The sequence below is a fragment of the Panthera leo genome, chromosome A1 (genome assembly GCF_018350215.1).
Source record: "Panthera leo isolate Ple1 chromosome A1, P.leo_Ple1_pat1.1, whole genome shotgun sequence".
In the NCBI taxonomy this organism is placed as follows: domain Eukaryota; kingdom Metazoa; phylum Chordata; class Mammalia; order Carnivora; family Felidae; genus Panthera; species Panthera leo.
The window spans coordinates 187,583,360-187,606,408 of NC_056679.1; the positions used below are offsets into that span (position 1 = coordinate 187,583,360).

At 47.5% G+C, this 23,049-nt stretch overlaps 1 protein-coding gene across 8 annotated transcripts in view; it reads left to right on the forward strand.

Moving 5' to 3' along the window:
* CCNJL (cyclin J like) overlaps positions 1-23,049 on the forward strand; it is an 82,776-nt gene that overhangs the window by 27,035 nt on the left and 32,692 nt on the right. For all 8 annotated transcript variants that reach the window (XR_006205130.1, XR_006205129.1, XR_006205128.1 and 5 more), the window contains one exon: positions 2,879-3,092. Coding sequence is in view for 3 of the 8 variants with exons in the window: in XM_042947888.1 (XP_042803822.1) it covers positions 2,879-3,092 (214 nt within the window). In the remaining 5 variants the exon portion in view is untranslated. The remainder of the gene's footprint in view (positions 1-2,878; positions 3,093-23,049) is intronic.

The following is a 23,049-nucleotide window of genomic DNA, read 5'->3' on the forward strand; positions in this document are numbered from 1 at the left end:
GATCATACAATATGTGGTCTTTTATGACTAGCTTTTTTTCACTTAGCATAATGTTTTCAAGGGTCGTTCATATTCTTTCCTTTTTATGGCCAAGTAATATTGCGTGGTGTATGGATACATTTTGTTTTTCCATTCATCAGTTGATGCACATTTGGGTTGTTTCCATTTGGAGACTGTTAGTGATGCAGGTTGGCTGTGTCCGAGGACGCAGAGGAAATCCCGCAGGACCAGCCAAGAGGGTCTTTGGCTTCTCACAGGATAGAAATTAAGCACAAGCCGAGAGGAAGTGAGAGCAGCATTTATTGAGGACGTAAAGCAGATACAGACAGAGTGGGCGACTCAGAAAGGAAAGAGGTGTGAGTCTCATGTTTGCTTGGGGTCTGGGGTTTTCACTGAGGATTATGGTCAATGCACGTGTCTTCTCAGGCATCCAGCAACAAAGAGAAGTGTTTAGGTGTCCTCCATCAGTCACTTATGCCCTGAAGCCAATGGTCTTGGTGAGTCAGTGGTCTTGGAAAATGGTTCACGAGGACCCACCTCATCACTTCTTAGATGTTATCTGCTGCGCTGAATGACTCCAAAGAAATCATTAACTCCATGCCCTTTATAAGGAGGACATACATTATCTGTACCATAAAGTGTGTGTAGAGTGGAGGTATAGGTCCTAGCAAGAATAGAGGCAACAAAAAAGTAGTCTTTCATGGGGTCCATTCAGTTTCCCTATCTTGTTATGAATAAAGCTGTTAGAAACACTCCTATACAAGTTTTTGTGTGTCCATGTTTTCATTTCTCTTGGGCATACAGCAAGGATTGGAATTGCTGGGTCACGTGCTTCCTCTGTGCTTCACGTTTTGAAGAACTGCCAGAGTGTTCTCCACAGTGGCTGCACCATTTTACCTTCCCACCACCAGTGGATGAGAGTTCCAGTTTGTCACATCCTCACCAACACGTGTTTATTTTCTGATTTTGTTTTTCTAGTAGCAGTTGTAATGGGTGTGAGGTGGTATCTCACTGTGGTTTTTGATTTGCATTTCCCTAATGATTGAGTGTTGTGCATGTTTTCATGTGCTTATTGGCCATTTCCATGTCTTCTTTGCAGAAATATCTATTCAGTCCTTTGCCCATTTTGAACTGCGTTGTCTTTTTATTGTTGAGTTGTGGGAATTCTTTATTCTGGATACAGCCTCTTATTGATACATGATTTCCAAACATTTTCTCCCGTTCTGTGGGTTGTCTTTTCACTTTCTTGATGTTGTCTTTTGAAGCATGAAGGTTTTACATTTTGAAGTCCAACTTAGATGATCTTGCTTCTAGTTCTGTTGCTTCTAGTCACATCAAAGAAACCATTGCCTAAGTGATGAAGATTTGCTCCTTTTGTAAGAGTTTGATGGTTTTAATCTTCCATTTAGACGTATGTCTATCTTATTCTAGGTTATATCCCCAGTGCCTAGAATAATGTCTGATGTATAGAAGGCACTCAATACTTACCAAGTTAAATGAATGAATTAATATATTTTGAATGAATAAATGAATGAATGAATGAACAGATATCTCTTGTCCCAGAGCTGTTGCTATCTCAGTAGAGTCACACTGAGAAAGTGGCTGAGAAAGTGGCATGATACAGACAAAGGGCTCCAGTCTGTTTTAATCTCACCCACAGGGAACCTGCCTTTAGTAAGCTCTCACAGTTCCTTTTCTGCCAGTTCCCCCTTTCCCACTGTCCCTCAATTTTGCTTCTCTTTAGTTTCTCTACTTGACAAAATATAGCTACGGCATTTCCTAAATAAATCATATCTGGCCTACTTTGGTTAAATTGCAAATATAGTAGATATATAAGAAAATTTTTCCTGTCATTAAAAATCTTGGTTGGCTTGATATTTCTCTTGCTGGCTTATGTTGGAGAAATAAATTTGGATAACATGGCAGTGTACAAATTACAAAGTAAAAGTTGCCTCCTTGGGTGGAGGGAAATATGTTTGGAATTTACTTTTAGAAAAAAAATGTATGTGCATGCAGAGAGAGAAAATGTAAAATGAAAACTGAGGAGCCTGGGTGAAGGGTATTTCAGGAGTTCTTTGTACTATTATTTTAACAGCTTTTTGTGTATTAAATATTTTTTAAATGTTTTGGTTTTTTTTTTTAAAGAAAGAGAGAGAGAGTGCAGGGGAGGGGCAGAGAGAGAAGGAGAGAATCCCAAGCAGGCTCTGTACTACCATCACAGAGCCCGATGTGGGGCTCGAACTCACGAGCCGTGAGATCATGACCTGATCCGAGATGCTTAACCAACTGAGGTCAGGTGCTTAACCAACTGAGCCACTCAGATGCCCCATATATTAAATATTTTTTAAAATTCATCTCTCACAATCCCACCCAGAGAGGCAATTAGGCTGGGGTCCCTGAGAGGTCACTGTGTGCTGGGTGTTTACATTCATTTTCTATTTAATCCTCCCCTCAGCTGTTGAGGAAGAGGCAAAGGTGAAGGCAGGTGACCGTGCTAGCATGACTTGGTTGAGTAGTGCAACTGGAATTGGGATGCGGGTCTCTGACCTCCAGGCCTATATTCTTTTATGGCTTATATATCTCAAATACTAATCCTTTCCCCAGGGAATGACTGATGTATTTGGTGCCGATTATCTCCTTCATGTGCCTCTGTCATCATATCCTTGACACTTCACAAGCCTGTGCTCACTGAGGGCAGATGGGAGATGGTCCAGGAGTTTCTGGAATAGAGGGGCTGCCATCCTGGGACTTGAAGGGTCTGGAGGGAATCACTGCCCCTCACCAGCCAGCAGGCAGGCCCCCGTGTCTCGCTTTCCTGGGGCATCCGAGGCTCTCAGGAGGCAGCCCTGACCCCCCTTCTGTCCCTCCTGTCCTCCAGGAGCTGAAGCTGCCTGCCTTCCGAGCCCACTCCCCACTGTTGAAGAGCCGCCGGTTCTTTGTGGACATCCTGACCCTGCTGAGCAGCCACTGTCAGCTGTGCCCCGCGGCCCGGCACCTGGCTGTCTACCTGCTGGACCACTTCCTGGACCGCTACAACATCACCACCTCCAAGCAGCTGTATGCCGTGGCGGTGTCCTGCCTCCTGCTCGCAAGTATGTGGAAACTGCTGCTTCCCACCCACCCGCCCCCCTCCTTAGAGCCTGGGTGCTCCTGAGTCATTTTACATTTCTGAGGTCTTTGCACATCTTCTGTGTCCATCCTTTGCCAAATGCAAACTATAGTCATAATAATCAACACTTTCTTTAGCGTCTGTAGTGTTCCAGGCTAAGTGATAAGGATTTTAGCATGTTGATTTTAATGCATCCACACCATGACCCAAGGAGACAGAGAGACAGATACTTATAGTACCCCCATCTTACCGAGACATAGAGAGATTAAGAAGCTTGCCTTGGGTCATCTAGCTAGTATATAGCAGACACAGTTTGAGCCCAGAACTGCGTGGTGCCAGAACCTGTACTCTTAAGGCAGTGTCACCAGGGGCATAGGGCCTCTGAATGTGCTATCAGGGGAATGTATGTTAGGGGAAACCCTAACAACCACTGTTCTTAGAGGTATGTAGAAATGTGACTGCTTGATTAGGGCCAACCAAGACCCATTGTGTTGTCACCAGGCCTGGACACCAGGCCTCAATCTTCCATTGAGGCCCAACAAAAAACACAGCATAGCTGTCTGTCTGTCTGCCTCAGTAGGGACTACCGCCTGACTATGCTGCTCAGGTCATGTGCTTAAAACACAGTTCTCTCATGCCATCCTGCTGCTTAAAATCGCCCCCTGGTTTACCAACAGTCTGAGGATAGGGATTGTCTATCAAGGTCCTGTCTGTCTGACCTCATACATTTCCCCTCTTCAGGCACTGAATTCCAGCTAGGCCCCCTCCTGTCACAGAACTTTGCCCATGCTGTCTCCTCTGCCTAGAAAGCTTCCCCACCCCACCTGTCTGGACCCAATTAAATGTCACTCAGACCCCACATCCTTGAGAAAGCCTTCCCCCACACACTCAGCAAATACATATTTCCATGGCATCATGCACTCTTAATTAACACCCACCCCCGCTACTAAACAGTAAGTTTTGGGGAGGGAAACGAACCTAGTACATCATAAGACCGGACAAAAATATTTGTGGAATAAAGGAAATGAATGAAGCTAGAGGTTCCTTCCGAGCTGGGCTTTCACACCTCTCCAAGGTGCCCTTAATGGAAAGGAGTGACGTGCCCCAAAGTGGCTAGCTACAATCATGACATTTCCTTGACATCTAGTATTTTCTTCTTACAATTCAGTCAGAGTTTACATTCCCCTCTACAATATGTTATCATCCTGTTTTATTATATCGTCCCCTCTCCAATCCTTGAGTCCCACCGATGCCACAAGAGGATGGTACCCATTTTCTCCTATGGCTCTGTCCTCGGCATGCTGCCCTGAACCCCTGTGGCCACGATCACCTGGTTCCAGAAGCACAGCTATAGAGTCTTAAATATTCTGTATTGTTTTCCACCATGGCACTTTCCACCTGTTATTCTAATCCCTTTGGCTGCTTTGGGTGTACAGTCTTCCAATTTGATTTGCTCTACCTTGGGCCAGCTGGATTTCCTGTGTTCTACAGAGAAGTCAGTCTTGCTGGGTGGGAATCCAGTCTGCTTGCTACCTCAAAGTCCCAAAACAACATGTAGCTCTCTTCCGTCTTGGGAAGAGATGCAGGGCTTGCAAGATATCCCTGTCGGCCGAGGGCAGAACGGGCATCACATTTCAGGCGGCCTAGGAGAAGTCCGCGCCATGGCCTTTGGCCTGCTGCTGTCTGTGATCTATGGGCTGCATCGAGGCCCCATGGGGGCAGGGGACTTAGATTTCCATGAGGCCATGGAGGCTGTCCCCCAGCGTCTGTCTGGGGAGCTGGGACGTGAGGCGCACACTGGAGACGCCTTTGTGCTGCCGCCGTCATGGCAGAGGGAAGAGGGCCTTTCAGACAGAGAGGCAGACACCCCCACCCACATGTCTGAGGGCAGCAGCCAGCCTGGGGCAGCAGGAACGGATTTTTCAGGACACCTGCCATATGCTCAGAGGCCCAAGGAAAGAAAAGTTTCCATGACAGCCTGAAATCCTATTCATTGCTCCCTCCCCTCTCCCCAGGCTGACTATTAGCCACAAGGGGGGGGGGGGGGGGTGGTCACCTTGCCTCAGGAAGTTTTGAGTTCTGCTAATTCTGTACCAGACAATTCCTAGATAAGAAGAGTAACATTTCTTGCACCCACCTGTCAGTTTTTCAGTTTTTAGAGCTGTTTCCAGATAAGGGCCTTTGCACAGATGGAACCTTCTCACCTACCTACAGGCCCTCTGCCCCCATAAATCAAGGGTCAGTCAAGGGTCCATATCTTGGTCAGACCAGTGGAGGTCAAGGGTCAGACCCATGGAAGGAGGTGGAAAAGCAAGAGCTTATAGGTTGTTCCATGGTGGACTTGGTCTTCCTATGATTGAGTTAACTGTTCACGTAACCTACACGGGATAGAATCCTACCATAAATATAATCTAGATGTAAGTATCCTGTAAATAGAGTAGAGCCACTGTCTTCTTTAATCTTTCATCTTTTACAGCTTCCCAGCCCCTCTTTTTGTTGTTGTTATGGCTGTTTAATTAAAAGGATAATTTGGCAGCATGGAGGCCCCACAACTTCCAGGTGAATGGGCTTTGTCGGCTTGCCGTAACTGTCATCCTGGTGGCCGCAGCTTTATTACTTACTAGCCCCTTTCTCCACACCCAGCCGTGTGTCAAGCACTTAACACCCATGTCTCGTGGAATCCTCCCAACCAGCCTATGTGGTTGTGCTGTCATCTGCCCATTCCGTAAGCTCAGAGAGGCTGAGTAACTTGCCTATGATCACACAGCTCAGGAGTTTTGTTTGTTTTTTAAATGCGGTAAAATTCATATCACAACATGAAATTTACCATTTTAGCCATTGTGAACCATACAGTTTCATGGCGTTTAGTACATCCATTAACACTGCTGTGCAACTGTTGCCTCTCTCTAGTTCCAGAATATTTTCATCCCCCCTGAAAGGAACACTTGTATCCATTAAGTGGCCACTTCCCATTCCTTCCCACTCACAGCCGCTGGCAGCCATTAATCTGTGTTCTATCTGTACGGATTTGCCTGTTCTGGACATTTCGTGTGAAAGGAATCCTACAGTACTTGACCTTTTGTCTGCTTTCTTTCACTTAATGTTTTCAGGGTTCATCCAAGTTGTAGCGCACATCAGTCCTTCATTCCTCATCATGGCTGAATAACACTGTTGTATGGGCATACCACAATTTGTTTATCCATTTATCTGTTGATGGACATTTGGGTTGTTTCCACCTTTTGGCTATTATTATTAGTGCTGCTATGAACATTCAGTACCAGTTTTGTTTGAACACCTATTTTCAGTTCTTTTAGGCATAAACCTAAGAGTGGAATTGCTGATTAGAATTGGCTCTTCAGTGTTGAACTTTTTAAGGAAACCCAGAGTTTTGCTTTTGCCTAGCTACTGCTGCTCCGAGATGACTGGGTGTTGAGTGCTTGGCCAGGGCATGAAGCAACCTGAGAAGGAGAGAGGGTGGGGAAGAAAACCAAAAAGGCAGGAGGCATGACCAGGGTGGCCTTTTTGGTAGGGCAGCATGGCCTTAAATGTGAGACGTTGTTATTACAATCAAAAAGGTATGAGATACATTTTTATTATTAAAAAATCCAAAAGATACAGTAGTATAAAAATTCATTTCCGGGATGTCTGGGTGGCTTAATCAGTTGAGTGTCCAACTCTTGATTTCATCTCAGGTCATGATCCCAGAGGTGTGGGATTGAGCCCTGCATCGAGCTCCATGCCAAACATGGAGCCTGCTTAGGATTCTGTCTCTCCCTCTCTCTGCCCCTGTCCCCCTTGTGTGTGTGTGCTCACACTCTCTCTCGCTCTCTCTAAAAGAAAAAAGAAAAAAAAAATTGTTTTCCCCAAACCCATAGGCCTTTTGCCACAGTTTGGTGTGTATACTTCCAGACCCAAACATATTTATGTGTTTTCATAATTGGGAAAATAAATCTATTTTTATTGACAAGGTGGTAAAAGGAATCCTAGATTACACCCATATAAACTGCCCAGTAAACAGAATTGCAAGATTCCCTCCCTTTCCCCCATTCCATCGTACTTTCTCTTCTGGATCGTGAGCCCCATCCTGCCCCTCACTGACTGCTTCTGGTATGTGAAGTGGGAAAAGTTAAGGGTGACAGATTTGTTTCTTGGGGTAAAGTTCTGACTTTCAGGCTTTTGTAGGTGAGGCTGAGTCCTCTGCTAGCCTTCATTTCAGCCCTCCTCCTCCCCAGAAGAGGGAAGCATCAAATGTGGGGGCAGAGTATCCTTTAGTTCACAGTGAATCTGTCATGCTGTGATGCATGTACCTACAGAAAGGCTCACCTTCCCACTGCAAATTTTGTTTTAATTTTTTTAAATGTTTCTTTATTTTTGAGACACACACACACACACACACACACACACACACACACACAGTGTGAGCAGGGGAGGGGTAGAGAGAGGGAGACACAGAATCCAAAGCAGGTTCCAGACTCCAGGCTGTCAGCACAGAGCCTAACTCAGGGCTCAAAACTCATGAACTGTGAGAACATGACCTGAGCTGAAGTCGGATGCTCAACCAACTGAGCCACCCAGGTGACCCCAAAATTAGAAATAGTATACTCATTTGGACAGTGAGATTCACAGAATAAAGTAAAAAATCTGCTGCTTATCCCACCCACCAAAAATACCTTCTGGGAGTAGTTTTTTTATGTCTTTTTCCAAAATTGATCTACTGTAATTCCTCATAATTCAGAGATTCCATACTTGCGAATTGACTAAAATTTGTGGGTTTTTTAATTTATTTTGAGAGAGAGAGAGCAGGGGAGGGGCAGAGGGAGAGAGAGAGAGAGAGAGAGAGAGAGAGAGAGAGAGAATCCCAAGCACTCTCAGCACAGAGTGTTGTGGGGCTCAGACTCACAAACCGTGAGATCATGACCTGAGCTGAAGTTGAGAGTCAGGTGCTTAACCGACTGAGCCACCCAGGTGCTCCTCACTAAAATTTATTTGTAATCTCAAAATCCATACTCACAGAACTTTGGCGGTCATTCGTGGACATGTGCAGAGGCACCCAGTGTGCACGTTCCCAGCTGAGGAACAAAGACAACGCTCTGCCTTCTTGATTCAGCTCTCGTGCTTAAAAACAAGGGTCCTTTTCTCAGTGTGTTTAGTGCCACATTTTCTCATTTTTCTGCTTGTTGGTAGTTTTACTGCTTAATACGGCCCCCAAGAAGCATAGTGCTGAAGTGCTGTCTCGCATTCTTGAGTGCAAGGCCATGATGTGCCGTTCAGACAAAACCTGTGTGCTAGATGAGGCTTGTTCAGGCACGAGTTACAGTGCTGCAGGCTGTGGGTTCGGTGATAATGAATCAACAGTATATTGAACAGAAATACACAGAACCAGGTTCTGTGTTGATCGATTGATGAAAACATGACCAGTGGCTCACAGGAACCTAACTCTGTACTTCCCTAGGAGCCCGGTTCTGGGTTCACTAGTTCCGCCTTTCCCAGTGACTTCATGGAACACAGCTTCAGCAAATAACCAGAATCAATTGTGTATTTACACAGGTGGGTTAATACCAAGAGTGCTTTCTTCGTAGCACGTCAAGAACATCTTTCCTGTCAGTCTGTCTGGGTTTACCTTACTCTTCCTTGACTGCAGAGTTCTCTATATCATAAACACTGACGTCTGTTTGATTACTCCACTGTCGGTGGCCATTTAGATTGCCATCTGGTTTTTTCACTACTGTCAACAGTATGACAACTATCCTTTTCCCTGTATCTTTGTACAAGGAAGTGTGAGAAAAATGCCCAGAGATGGAAATGCTTGGGACAAAGGTGTGTGCGTTGTGTGCATGTAAGATTTTGATAGGAAGCACTAAATTGCCTCGTGAATGGCAAGATCCCTTTTCTTAAATTGAACTTAATTTGTGGGAGCCTTAGGAACCACACTTCTCTACCTCAAGAAACCATCAGTGGAGGAGCAGTGTCCCTCCCCCATGCCGACCCCCCACCAGTGTCTACTTATGGCTTTCCTTCTGTGCTCCTAGCAGGAAGTACCTTTGCATCCCTCCTGCTGCCTTGCCCTGTCCAGGATGCCCAGATGAGAAATGAGTTCCCCAGACCAATTGCTTTTAAGACTCCTCAAGCCAAAAAAAAAAGACTCCTCAAGCCAGAAATGAATAGTCTCATCTCTTAGCGAAGGTACCAGTGAAAACCATTGCCTACCAAGGGCTTGTGCTCTCTGGGCCTCAGGAAATTCTAGGAGTGGCCCATCTCTGTCCCAGTAAAGCACCTTCACTCCCCCCTCAGTCACCCCTGCATCCTTCCCCTTTCCTCCCCCTGCTTTGATTAGCAACTGCTGCTTCTGAGAAGCAGTTTCTTTGAGAGCAGGGCAGGGGGGCGGTGGGATGGGGTCTCCCTGTTGCAGACTTGAAAGCAGTCTTAATCCCTCCTGGTGGAGGGGATGAAGGAAGGCAGTACCTTCCTGCTGGGGGAGAAGTTAAACACACCAGCTCTCCCCAAGCTGGGAATAGTCGAAATGCCCCTAGGGTACTAATCGTGGGCAGTGGATGCAAAGGGGGCCGTTTTTCCAGGTGGCCTTTTTCACGGGTGTACTTTAGACAAAGTAAAGCAGGAGATTCATTTACAGGATTAAACCCAAATCTGCAAGGAAATATGGCTGCCCCCATGCAGGAGGTAATTCATGGGGGAGTGGCTAGGAGGAATCCTACATTCCCTTCCTGCCATGGTTTCCCATTTCAGAAAATGAAGACTCGTCTTACATTTGATGTGTGCACTTAATATTGACAGTCGTTTATTATTTCCTCCAAAGGCTGTGCAACATCAATGGTGCCTCTTCTAATCAGTAGCATCTTGGTGGTGGCCCCACAGCATGGGCTGGACTGGAAAAAGTGGTCTGTCACCTGAGGGCCACACCAAATACATCCGGACTTGGGGCCCTGATGTTGCAGTGCTGTGAGTGAGGACATGGTGATTTTCCATTTCCTGTTCCCATCTCTGCAGACTGGCAGGCTTAGAGCTATTTTCAGGGGAAGGATTTTGTGTGACATGTTGGTCAGGAAACTGGCTGGGCCGGAAACTCAGAAATTGTACAGTTTGCCTTAGCAAGTTTAGTGCTCAGGCCTGTTTTTCCAGGGCCTGGGGTTCTGGGATCCAAGTAGGGTTTTTCTGTGGCTGGGGAGAGTAAGAGGGAAGTCTTAAGATGCATGGGTTAATTGAAGATGCAATGTTCAGGAGCCCATGACCCCACACAGGTAAGTCATTTAAACAAAACAAAACAAAACAAAACATTTATTGGACCTCTGCTGTATACCGGAAGCTATATACCCACGGAGGCAGTGGCAAACAGAAGGAATATCTATAGTCCCTGTCACTGAAGATAAGTCATTCCACACACCTTTACCTCCTATGCACTGAGCCTGGGAGATAGTTGGGGGCACAAAACAAATCTAATCCCCATCCTTATGTTGCTTATGATCTGGAGGCATCTCCTAAAGAAGCAGCCTTCAAGCCAGAGACCCAGCAGGTCTCTGGAGACATGCCAGGAACGAGCCAGTGACCCTTCTAAGAAAATCTAAATGTCCTTACTTTCAGGAGAATAGCCTGGCCCACATCTTAGCGGGAAGATGACCAAGACATTGACGTCAAGCACCCTGTCTGCTCTTCACACTTATCTGCAGCCTGGCTGCTGAGAGCTAGGCATTTATCTTTCTTTTCTTTTTATTTACTTTAACCTTGAACCCTCTCTGTAGTGAATACTGTGTCTTACCAGTACCTTCTCCCTTGTTACAGTCAGGATTGTGTTATATGCATTCTTCTGTTAATGCTGAAGAAGAAGAACTTTAGAGTCCTAATTCGTTAGTCCTCTTGCCCCCTGGGAGAGCCACTGGAGACTTTTCCAGATTGTATCTCTTCCTTGTCTCACCTCAGAGACTCAGGCTGTCCGTGGTGGAGACATTTCACTCCTCGAGTCACAGCAGCCTGCCCTTCACTGAGCACCCACCACCTAGTCAGCATGAGTGGTGACACTACAGGCAGGGCAACTTTGGTTGGCTTTAAAACCACTTTCAGACCCAAAGAAACAGGCCAGCCGTTATACCCCTGGGTGGTGAGATTAGAGATTATTTTTATGTTAGGTGTGTTTGCCTGGATCTTTTCTTTTTTCTCTCCTCTCCTCTCCTCTCCTCTCCTCTCCTCTCCTCTCCTCTCCTCTCCTCTCCTCTCCCCTCCCCTCCCCTCCCCTCCCCTCCCCTCCCCTTCTCTTAAGTTTATTTATTTATTTTAGGGGCACCTGGGTGGCTCAGTTGGTTAAGTGTCCGACTTTGGCTCAGGTCACGATCTCATGGTTCGTGGGTTCGTGCCCTGCGTCCAGCTCTGTGCCGACAGCTCAGAGCCTGGAGCCTGCTTCAGATTCTGTCTTTTTCTCTCTTTTTGCCCCCCAACCCCCGCTTGCGCTCTGTCTCTCTCTCAAAAATAAATAAACTTTTAATATTTATTTATTTTAAAAGAGAGGAGAGAGAGCATGAGTGGGGGAGGAGAGAGAGAGAGAAAGAGAGACAGAGAGACAGAGAGAGAGACAGAGACAGAGAGAGAATCCCAAGCAGGCCCCACTGTCAGTGCAGAGCCTGATGCAGGACTTGATCTCACAAACCGTGAGATCATGACCTAAGCCGAAACCAAGAGCTGGACACCCAACAGACTAAACCACCCAGGTGCCCCTGCCCGGATTTTTGAGATTGTCTTAAAGGAGTATCTGTTGCCTCTCCCTGCCTCCTGAGTCTTTGATTTAATTATAAGCATTTCAGTGTCTAGACAGGAAAAGTGTCTTCTTTGTCACTTGACATGTTGTGGTTCCTGGAACTCTTCTAGGAAAGTGTGATTTGTGGGCACTTGTAAAGCACAGTCATACTGAGATAGTCTTGGATTAGGACAGACCCATGTTCTGGAACCTTCTCTGGAAGTTACTCTGCCAGTTCTGACTTCTAGGGTCCCATCAATGGTGTCTTCTGAGAATTTTAAACTGTTTTTTTTTTTTCCAAGCGGGAGAGTGATATTTGTTCCTTGTAGAAAATTAGAAAATAGAGAAAAATACAAAGAATAAAACAAAAATTACTTGCAAAATCACTACATTTTTTTTTTTCTGTAATCAAAACTTGAGGGTAGAGGGCAGACCCTGGCCCCAGTGATCAAGGAATGGTTAGTATGTTGTTTATATGCCAGACCACTGATTCTTTGTATGGATTTCCTCATTCGGTCCTCACAACAGTCTTATAAAATAGGCAGTATTATTTTCTCCACTTGACAGAGGAGGGCTGAGGCCCACTAAGGTGAGTTGCCCAAGGGTACGTGGATGGGGACCCAGGTAGCCGTCTCCCTGAGTCCTTGCTCTCAGCCACCACACAACAGCGGCCTTTGTCCTACAGCTGGATTTCTTCCTTCTGCCTCTGCAGCTGGGAGACTGGCTAGCAGGCAGCGAGGTTGCTAGGAAACTCCTGGCTCTCTTTCCTGAGCCTGCAGAGCCACATGTTAGCCAGCCTGGGTGAACACCTCAGTCCTCAGGGATATGTCTCGGGTCTGGAAGCAGCTCACCTTCTAACCTTGAGGGAAGTGGCCAGAGTTGCCTTTCCTCCTCCTCCTCCTCCTCTGTGCTGCAGCAGAGGTCCAGCCAGGACCCCTGATCGCCATGCCAGTGATACTCCAGCCCAGAAAGGCGTGCTGTCTGCTCTTCGTGCAGTCACAGCCCCGTCGGGCCTGGCCCACAGCAACCCCCGGTGAGCTGGGAGTGAGCATTCTGCAGAGCAGTGACCTCCATTCGTGGAGAGAACTCTGTTCCTCCACATGAAGCACGTGCTCAGTCCTGGCCCCAGCTGCCAGCCATGTACCTGACAAAGGGCCCCCACCCCACAGCCCCTGCTTTTAGACAGTGAAATTGTTTCGTTTCTTTTTTTTTTTAATACTTTTTTTTTTTTTTAATGTTTATTTATTTTTGAGAGAGGGAGACACAGAATCTAAAGCAGGCTCTGGGCTCTGAGCTGTCAGCACAGAGCCCGACACGAACCACGAGATGATGACCTGAGCTAAAGTCGGACACTCAACAGACTGAGCCACCCAGGTGCCCCTAGATAGTGAAATTGTTTGTAGAGAGGAGCACAAAGGAACCCAGGATCTGCTGCCACCGTGTGAAGTCATTGTACCAGTTGCTCTGTCCTGAGACAAGGAAGTTCTCACAGCCAGAAGGGAAGCCAGTGTGTGACCCAGCTGGCTAAATGCCACCCTGACCTGAGAGGCATTTTTACAGTTTCCTCTTGAAGACAGCAACCACCCGCAGCCTCACCTCTAGTCTCTGTTTCCAAAGTTGGACTGAGCAATTGACTCAGCCAGTCAGACGTGTGCTTTCATTCATTCATTTGTTTCCCTCAACATTTTATTGAGCCCTACTCTGTGCCAGAGACTGGAGATACAGCCATGGATGGAACAGCCTGCTTTTAGGGGAGAAAGGAGACAGGCCTGGGGAGGAGGGAGGCACCGTAAGGCATCTTGTGGACGGGGATCTGATCTGTGCTTCACTGTACTCAGCACAGAGGAAGTACGAGTTTGTGGAGTCTTCTTCAGCGACCGGGACTGTAGACGTTGCTTCCACTCACACCGTCTCCCTGGGGCTGTAAGCCATTGTAAGGACCTTTCTTTGTGTCCTAAGGAAGGGTGAAACTCACCCAGGGCAGATCCCAGGTCCACCTGCACGCCAGGTCTACCCAGCTGGCCCCTTGCCCGGTTTGGCTAAGATCAGAGGCTTTTTCTCCAGGACATTTCCTAATCTCCAGATCCCTGCAGCAGGGTAAGGGCAGAGTGGGAGGGGCACTCCCAGAGGTCTGCACAGCTTCCCACTCCCCTAAAGAGCCCAAGCACTGCCTTTAGCTGCAGGGTTTTTGTACTCTGTCCCTGACTTTTTGTCTCCACCGTATCAGATTCTATCCAGAAACTAACCTGTCATGGTCCCTATGACTGCAGTTGCACGGTTGGCCCTGAGTCAACAGAAGTTCACAAGAGCAAGATCCACTGTTTGGGGGGAGCACTGGGCACCATTCCAACACGCTGAGCCTTCAAGCCACCTTTGCCCCATCGGCTTGCCCAGCCCTCACAGCCAGTGCATGGCCGGGCCTCTCTAGAACCACGGGTGGTTCATCAGAGTGCCCCCTGCCCTCTGTAAAAAAAAAAAAAAAAAGTAAAACAGCCTTTCAGAGGGTGCTGTCCTCAGAGTGGCTTCCTGGCTTCTCTGTCACATCACTCAAAATCTGTCTCCCATGGTTCCTCAGGAAGACATTTGCCTGCTGGACGTATGAGCAGTGTGCTCTAGGGAGACAAGGAAGAAGCCCCCCTTCTGGCCTCCAGTAAAATACAAAAAGCCAAAGAATTTTTTGAAGTTTATCTGTTTATTTATTTATTTTGAGAGAGAGAAGGAGAGGGGCAGGGGGAGAGAGAGAGAGAGAAAGAGAGAGAGAGAGAGAGAGAGAGAGAGAGAGAGAGAGAGAATGCCAAGCAGGCTCCACGCTGTCAGCACGGAGCCCAGTGCAGGGCTTGAACTCACGAACTGTGAGATCATGACCTAAGCCAAGATCAAGAGTCAGGCACTTAAATGCCTGAGACACCCAGTCTCCCCAAGCCAAAGAATTTTTTAATGAAAAAGCTCGTTTAGGTGGATGGGAAGAGGGTGGTCCTTTATTACAGAAAGTGTCCCGTTAGAGATACACTCTTCAACTTCAGTCCTCTCATTGGGAGGAAAAAGTAGGTCCTGTTGGTTGTACTGATCTGTAGCAGAAAGGCTCTGAGATTAAACTGCTAAACTAGCATAAGCATAGAGGAGGTTGAAGACAAGAGTGTGTGTGGAGAACGGGACTGTGAGGTGGGGAGCGGGCACAACTGGCCTCACACCCACATCTGTGGGATCCCTGCACCCAGACAGATGTACTTGTTATGGAGACTCTGTGGGATTGTAGGGATCCTCATGACTCTGAGATGCTCTGGACTGTGGTGCCGTTTATTCATCATTTAAAATAAAAAGCAGTTCTTTATTCACCTTGTGCCAGATGCTGTGCCACGTAAAGGGGTTCTGTGATGTTCTGCAAGACACACGTGACCCCTGACCTCATGGAACAGATTGCTGGATTTCCAATTCTGATTTGTCCCCTACCAGCTGGGTGATTGGAGCAGCTCACTCAATCCTTCTGAGCTTGATTCCAAGTGGGAAACGCTCCCAGCCTCCCGGCGTGTTACCAGAATGTGCTGAGTCCATGACACGGAGGCCTCCCCTCCCTGGGTGCTGCCTGTGTTTCTTGGTGCCTGCTGGACTGTGGTGGCACCTGGCAGCAGAATCCCTGTGCACCCAGAATGCATGTCCTGGTTCATGCATGTTCTGTCTCTTGCTGACTAGCTCGGTGACCTGGGAAAGTCCCACGCCTGTGGAGAGGACCCATCTGGGAAAGGCTGTGGACCCCGTGGTCCCCTTTGCTTCCCTCTATGTGAACCTTGGAACCTGCAGCACCAGGGTGGAGTTCAAGGTTGCAGTCCAGGGGAAGGAGGCTGGAGCCACTCTAGAGTCCAGCATAGCCTGGCCAGGGGCATTGAGTTGGGGTTGGGGAGCCTTTTCTTGAGCTTATTTCTACCCCTTTTTCGGGGCCTGTAAGAAAATGTCTTGCAGCACTAGCTACCAACTTTGGTTCATCCGTACTTACCTAACAGGACCTGAGAAGAAGATCCTGGGTCTGGGGTGCAAAGAATAAGTACCATGTTCCATAAATCATAGAACAGCAGCTGCTGTTGTTTATGGAGTGCTTTCTTTGTCCTAGGATCTGTGCCAGTCACGTTACTTGTGCTATCTCCTGAGTCTCCCTACCACTCTTTGAGGTATGGGTTTCTAAGTGATGGCCCGAAATCACACATGATATTGGAGAGGGCGTTCTCAACCTGTTTCCAGTCAGGACCTCCCCCAGAATCTGGGCTCCCCTGGGTCACAACATTCTCAGCCCTCATTAAATATTCTCAGCTCACGTTAAATATATGTCTCTCCTGATAGCCACTTCTCTCCCCCAAGGAAGGAGAATCTGAGGAAGAAAGAATTAGCATCAGAAAAGTCTCCATTCAGCCTGGTCCTGCCTGGGAACAAATGGGCCCATACTTCTTCCCCTGGGTACTGGGAGAAAGCTCTCCACCACAGCTTCCTGTTTCCTCTTTGGCTCCAGCCATCTCTATCTACTGCCTGGTCCTTCCCACAGTCACCTCCGAAGATACCAGGCCTACCCGGAGGGCCAGGCAAGGCTGGGAAGCCAGTGGAGTGGCCCTTTATCCCCTGACCTGCCTCCCTCACCTCCCTTTACCATCAGCACCTGACAGAGTAGGACAGAGGGCTCCTGAGGGTTGTGGGGCAGCCATGGGGCCTCAGTTCCTATTCACATTTTTTCTCTTTCTCAGATGAAAAGAGAGGGGAAAACTTTAAAATAGGGGAATGGCCCTTCTTGGGGAACAGTAGCTTTGCCTGTTTTTAAAAGCGTTGCATTTCTTTAGGGAAGAAGAGGAACCAGCTCTTGCTTTAAAACCTGGTTTTCTTTAGCCAGGAAACTGTGGCCTCATCCCTGAGCCTCAGTGTAGCTCCTGAATGGGCAGCAGGTAACCCCGGATGAGTGTGTAAAGAGGTGTCTTGCTGGGCATGAAGGGCTGTCTATGGGGGAGTTCACAGCAAGCAGTACGTGAAGCAGACTGTATAGTAGTGTGTGAGCAGCCCTGGGCCTGGACATCACAGATAGGGCGGCACTGACTTTTTATAGAATCCTACTCTGCACCGTTTTGTTTAGGAATTTTTCTGAAGGCAGTATAAATGTTGATGATTGTTGGAGATGGGTGATGTATTCTTAGGGGTTCGTTAGAACATCTCTTTTTTTTTTTGGTATTTTAATTTTTCCAAAATAAAACCTTTTTAAAGTTTATTTATTTATTTTTGAGAGGGAGGAAGAGTGTGAATTGGGGGAGGGACAGAGGATCCCAAGCAGGTTCTGTGTGGTCAGCACGGAGCCCAATGCAGGACTCAAACTCTCAAACTGTGAGATCATGACCTGAGCCGAAATCAAGAGTCAGACGTTTAACCAACTGAGCCACCCAGGTGGCCCTAAAATAAAACATTTTTTTAAGCAGTTAAAGGTACTGTTTCTCTCAGCCCTAATTCAGAAAAGTCAGGAATCCTGTTTGGTCTGGTGAAGGCTTGAATGCTAGGACCATAGGTATCAGAAGAAAAGCCAGTCTTTAGAGTAGTCTGTTCATAGAGACAGAAAATAGAATGGTGGTTACCAGAGGAGGGGGCACAGGGACAGTGAGTTACTGGGTTTCATGGGTGTACAGTTTCCGTGTTGCAAGATGAGAAGAGTTCTAGTGATTGGTTGCACAACAATGTGAATGTACTGAATGCCACTGAACTGTATGGTTAAAATGGTGCATTTTATGTTATGTGCATTTTACCACAACAAACAAAAATGCTATTAAAAAAAAGAAAAGGAAAGAAAAGCCAGTCTGTGAGAGTCCCTCCTGAGGCTTGCTGGACTGACAGTGTCTTGCCACTTTGGTTGAGTCAGGCCACTTGGCTGGACTTGTGGTGGTCAGTCCAGTAATTGTGTGACATGCCAGGAATGGCTGGGGCTCTCCCGGTTGTCTGTGCATCAGAGTAGCAAGAGGACTCGGTCAGCCGGGTGTGCAAAGGGTCTTGTAGGGCATTATTTGCAGGTTCACCACTGCCACCTACACTAAGGGTTCATGTGCCTGTGCCTGGCTGCAGACGCAGGCTGAGCGCTTCAGTAGTTTTAGGATTTTTTTTTAATCTTATAAGTATGATGATAGGGCTCCCACTGGTCAAATTTGGAACAATGTAAACATCCAAAAAGAAAAATGTAGATAGAATGATAGAATTGTTAAAAATTCTTTTTCAACCCCAGTGTAATTACTTACTTATTCAGGAAAGAATTCTTCCTGGACGCCAAATCATTCAGTTAAAGTTTGGTGGGGGGATGCCTGGGTGGCTCGTGGGTTAAGCGTCCGACTCTCGGTTTGGGCTGAGGTCATGATCTCACAGTTTCGTGGGTTCGAGCCCCCATTGGGCTCTGTGCTGACAGTGTGGAGTCTGCGTGGGATTCTCTCTCTTCTCCCTCTCTCTCTGCCCCTCCCCTGCTTACGCTGTCTCTGTCTCTCTCTAAATAAATAAACTTAAAAAATAAAGGTTGTTGGGAAACAGGATATTCAGAGAGTCTGAAGGCGTCACCTCACAGATTACTTATTAATTTCACAGGAAAATGGTACCTTTAAAATGGAGAGATCTGGTGTCACCTCCTTAACCAAGCGATCAAACGTAGCATCGCTATTGCCGGGACAAACTGACGTTATATAACTCCTGATGTGATCCGGTAAGAAGGACAAAACATCACCTCTGTAGTTTCCTTGCCCAAACTGTTTTATCATGAGGAAACAGTCCAGAATATGGGACTTTTTTTTTTAAGTAGTCTCTAGGCCCAATGTGGGGCTTGAACTCATGACCCTGAGATCAAGAATTGCATGCCCTACCAACTGAGCCAGCCAGGTGCTCCCAAAATATAGGACATTTTAGAAGAAAACTGGCCTGGGTTTATCTAGAGTCAGTGTCATGAAAAACAAAGAATAGGACTCAAAGATATAAGGGGACACCATGTGTGAGCTTTGTTGAACCTGGATCCAAAAAAAACAAAGGTTATGATAAAAGACATTTTGGGCACCTTAGGGGAAGTCAAATGTAGATTGAATATTAGAAAATGTTATTGCCGGGGCACCTGGCTGGCTCAGTCAGTGGAGCATGCAACCCTTGATTGCTCAGGGTCGTGAGTTCAAGCTCCATGCTGGCTGTGGAGCTTACTTAAAAAAAAAAAAAAAAAAGAGGGTGCCTGGGTGGCTCAGTCGGTTAAGCATCTGACTTCGGCTCAGGTCATGATCTCATGGTCCATGAGTTCGAGCCCCGAGTCGGGCTCTGTGCTGACAGCTCAGAGCCTGGAGCCTGCTTCAGAGTCTGTGTCTTCCTCTCTCTCTGACCCTCCCCCATTCATGTTCTGTCTTTCTCTGTCTCAAAACTAAATAAACATTAAAAAAAATTTTTTTTTAAAAAAAAGGAAAGAGGGGCGCCTGGGTGGCTCAGTCAGTTGAGCATCCGACTTTGACTCAGGTCATGATCTCACACTCATGGGTTTGAGACCCGCGTCAGGCTCTGTGCTGACAGCTCAGAGCCTGGAGCCTTGCTTTGGATTCTGTGTCTCCCTCTCTCTCTGCCCCTCCCTCTCTCTCTCTCTCTGTCTCTCTCTCTCTCTCTCTCAAAATAAACATAATAATTTTTTTTTTTTTTAAAGAAAAGAATGTTACTGCATTAATCCTGATGTTCTTAGAATTGGTAATAGCATTATGATTATGTAGGAAAATGACTTCAGGGCTGTACACTGTCCAGGGCTGGCTTGTCACGTCTGCAACTTCATTAAAAATGGTCCAGTAGGGGCGCCTGGGTGGCGCAGTCGGTTAAGCGTCCGACTTCAGCCAGGTCACGATCTCGCGGTCCGTGAGTTCGAGCCCCGCGTCAGGCTCTGGGCTGATGGCTCGGAGCCTGGAGCCTGTTTCCGATTCTGTGTCTCCCTCTCTTTCTGCCCCTCCCCCGTTCATGCTCTGTCTCTCTCTGTCCTAAAATAAATAAAAAAAAAAAAAATGTTGAAAAAAAAAAAAAAAAATTTAAAAATGGTCCAGCAAGGGGTGCCTGGGTGGCTCAGTCAGTTGAGCTTCCGACTTCAGTTCAGGTCATGATCTCACAGTCCGTGAGTTTGAGTCCCGCATCGGGCTCTGTGCTGACAGCTCAGAGCCTGAAGCCTGCTTCAGATTCTGTGTCTCCCTCTCTCTCTGCCCCTCCCCCGTTCATGCTCGGTCTCTCTCTGTTTCACAAATAAACAAACATTAAAAAAAAATTTTTAAAAAAGAAATAGTCCAGCAAACTCAGTATTTATACACACACACACACACACACACACACACACACACACACGGAATAAATGTGGCTCTAAGTCAGCAGTTGGTGAATCTGGCTGAAGGGTCCTCTGTGTTCATTATTTAATCTTTTCTGTGTATTTGAAAAATTTCCAAACAAAAAGTACATTAAAGGAGTTGAAGAGAATCTGTGGCTCTGGTGTGACTTGGAAAGATTCCGACTTCTGTCCCCCACACCTCCCAGGGGACCTGCCTGAAGACTTCCAGGCATCTGTCGTCAGTGCAGCTTGTCGATAAGGAGCAGGCAGCTGAGTGGCGGTGCTTGGTTGCAGCAATGGGGACAAAAGGCTGGCCTGCTCACAGTCATGGGAGGAGGGGAGGAAATGTCTGCCAGGCACGTGCAACACCAGGAAACTCATAAAATCTTTTCTGGCTGTGAAATGTATTGTGCTTGGGAATAGTTGCTAAGCTGGGGTCTGCTGGCCAGCAATTAAGAGCAGGGACTGTAAGGTCGCTCCTAGATGTGTGGAGCTAAGTTCTCTGAGCTTCTGGGGATCTGAACGCAACCTGCCTGGGAGGATCCAGTGCCCAACCCAGCACGAAGGCTGCCCATGTGTGTGTGTTGGGTACTACTGAAGCGCTTCCCATTCTGCGTGGCCATTTCATCTCCATGGGGGGCATATTCCTAAACAGGAAACAAACGGCCTGTGGAGCTTGGTGCTCTTAGGTCCAGCGCCAACTCTGAGGATTCAGACCCCACTCTGCCTGGCCCTGGCCCACAGTGTGGTGGGTCCCCAAGAAGCTTCTCCAGCCTGGGGAGCAGGTGAATTCAGATTTCTTCAGTAATCCATAGCTCCTTCCATTTGAGGCTAATCCTCTTGGGCCTGGTGGCTGGGAAAAAGGCAGAGCTCTGAAAGGTTTGAAAAGCCCTGAGGGCAGGGAGGAAACTAATCTCACTGAGCACATCTGCCAGTTAGAATAGATTGCTGGCTGCCAGAAATGGTGTGGAAGAGTGTTAATGCCACCCTGAGTATGATGCATGTTTTTGCCGGGCTGTGACCTTCACCTTGCCACCTTCTGCCCTGGGGAAGAAAAGAGCACTTGTATCTACTTGAATCTACTGAGTGCCTGCTAACAGTGTTGGCTTAGTTCGGCATAAGGTTCAGGTAAAACTGGACAATTGTGCAAGAAAATTTTTTCTTTTTAAGTTGTACAAAGAATATATGATCATGGGAGAAAAAATTAGGGAATACAGATAATCTGAGAACAATTTAAATGGCCCTAAATTCAACTATCAACAGAGTACCTGGGCACCTAGGTGGGTCAATTGGTTAAGAGTCTGACTCTTGATTTCAGCCCAGGTCATGATCTCATTGTCATGAGATCTAGTCCCACCTCGGGCTCTGTGCTGAATGTGGAGCCTTCCCTCCCTCCCTCTCTTCCCCCCTCACAGGGCGCCTGGGTGGCTCAGTCAGTTAAGCATCCTACTCTTGGTTTTGGCTTGGGTCATGATCTCAGATTCGTGGGGTTCAAGCCCCACAATGGGCTCTGCACTGACAGCACCGAGCCTGCCTGCAACTCTGTCTCTCCCCCTCTCTCTCTGCCCCTCTCTCACTCTCTCAAAATAAATAAACTTAAAGAAAAAGATTCTCTCTCTCTCTCTCTCTCTCTCTCTCTTTTCCACTTCGCCCCCTCCCCTGCTCAAAAAACAAAACAAAACGAGAGAGAATACCATTCATTCTTTGAACGAATATTCATTGGGCAGCTACTCTGTGTCAGGCACCGTGCTGGGACCTAGGGGCACAGCTGCAAATGGGTCAGACACGGTTCCTGTCCTCATGGGCTTAGGCCCATTAATGACCTATTAGTCAGGTGCTAGCCATTTATCAATACTTGATATTAAGCAATCTGAGCATGAGAAGTGCCTTAATGACAGCCAGTGGCCTCTGAACTGAGTGCTGAAGGACACACAGGAAGGTGAGTGAAGGGATGAGCACTCCCAGGCGGAGGAGAGGTCCTGCATTTAGGGAGGGTGTGGGGGCTGGAGAGGCCTGGTCAGCCAGCCGCACCCCAGGATTTCCAGCCATACAGGAGGCTCTCCCGCCTTGGACAGCATTGATCTTGCCTGTCCTGCCTGAGTTGCCCAGGTGTGCAAGACCAGGGAAGGTGTGAGCTGTGGAGGCGGTGCTATGCCAGGCTTAGGCCCTGCTGGATAAGGGCTCTGGCAGCCGAGGCTCTGGGGTGGCTGTAAGCTGCATAGGAGCCGGTCAGCCATCAGTCTCCACTCTTTGCTGCTTTGTATATTTCTACTTGCTCAGTTCCTGCCCATCAAAGACCAGAGCCTCACGTCACACCAACTTTGCCCACTTAGTGGACTCTTTTAAAGCTTGCAGAGAAAATAGAGACACTGGCTTCCCAGAGTCCAATGTTTCGTTTCTTGGTGACACTTTTTTTGACATTTTTTTTGTTTGTTTGTTGAGAGAGAGAGACAGAGCATGAGTGGGGGAGGGGCGGAGAGAGGGAGAAACAGACTCTGAAGCCATCTCCAGGCTCTGAGCTGTCAGTACAGAGCCTGACACGGGGCTCCAGCTCCCAAACTGTGAGATCGTGACCTGAGCCAAAGTCAGACACTTAACCAACTGAGCTACCCAGGTGCCCCTCTTGGTGACATTTTTTGAAGCCTTCCTGAGAAATGTGTTGTATCTGCTGTAAGGCAGCCTGAAGCGGCTACTTCCTCATCTCTCCTAAGAAGCATGAAAGTCTGGTGAGAACTGGGTCACAGGGTACTCACAGTTGTGCACAGGTGTGCGGACCCTTTGTTGCATGCTCTCTGAGCTCAGCTGGGCCACCCCACCGCCTCTTCCAGCACTCACTCAGCAGTGTTCTGCCCCTGCTTAGGCTGGGCTCGGAGGCTA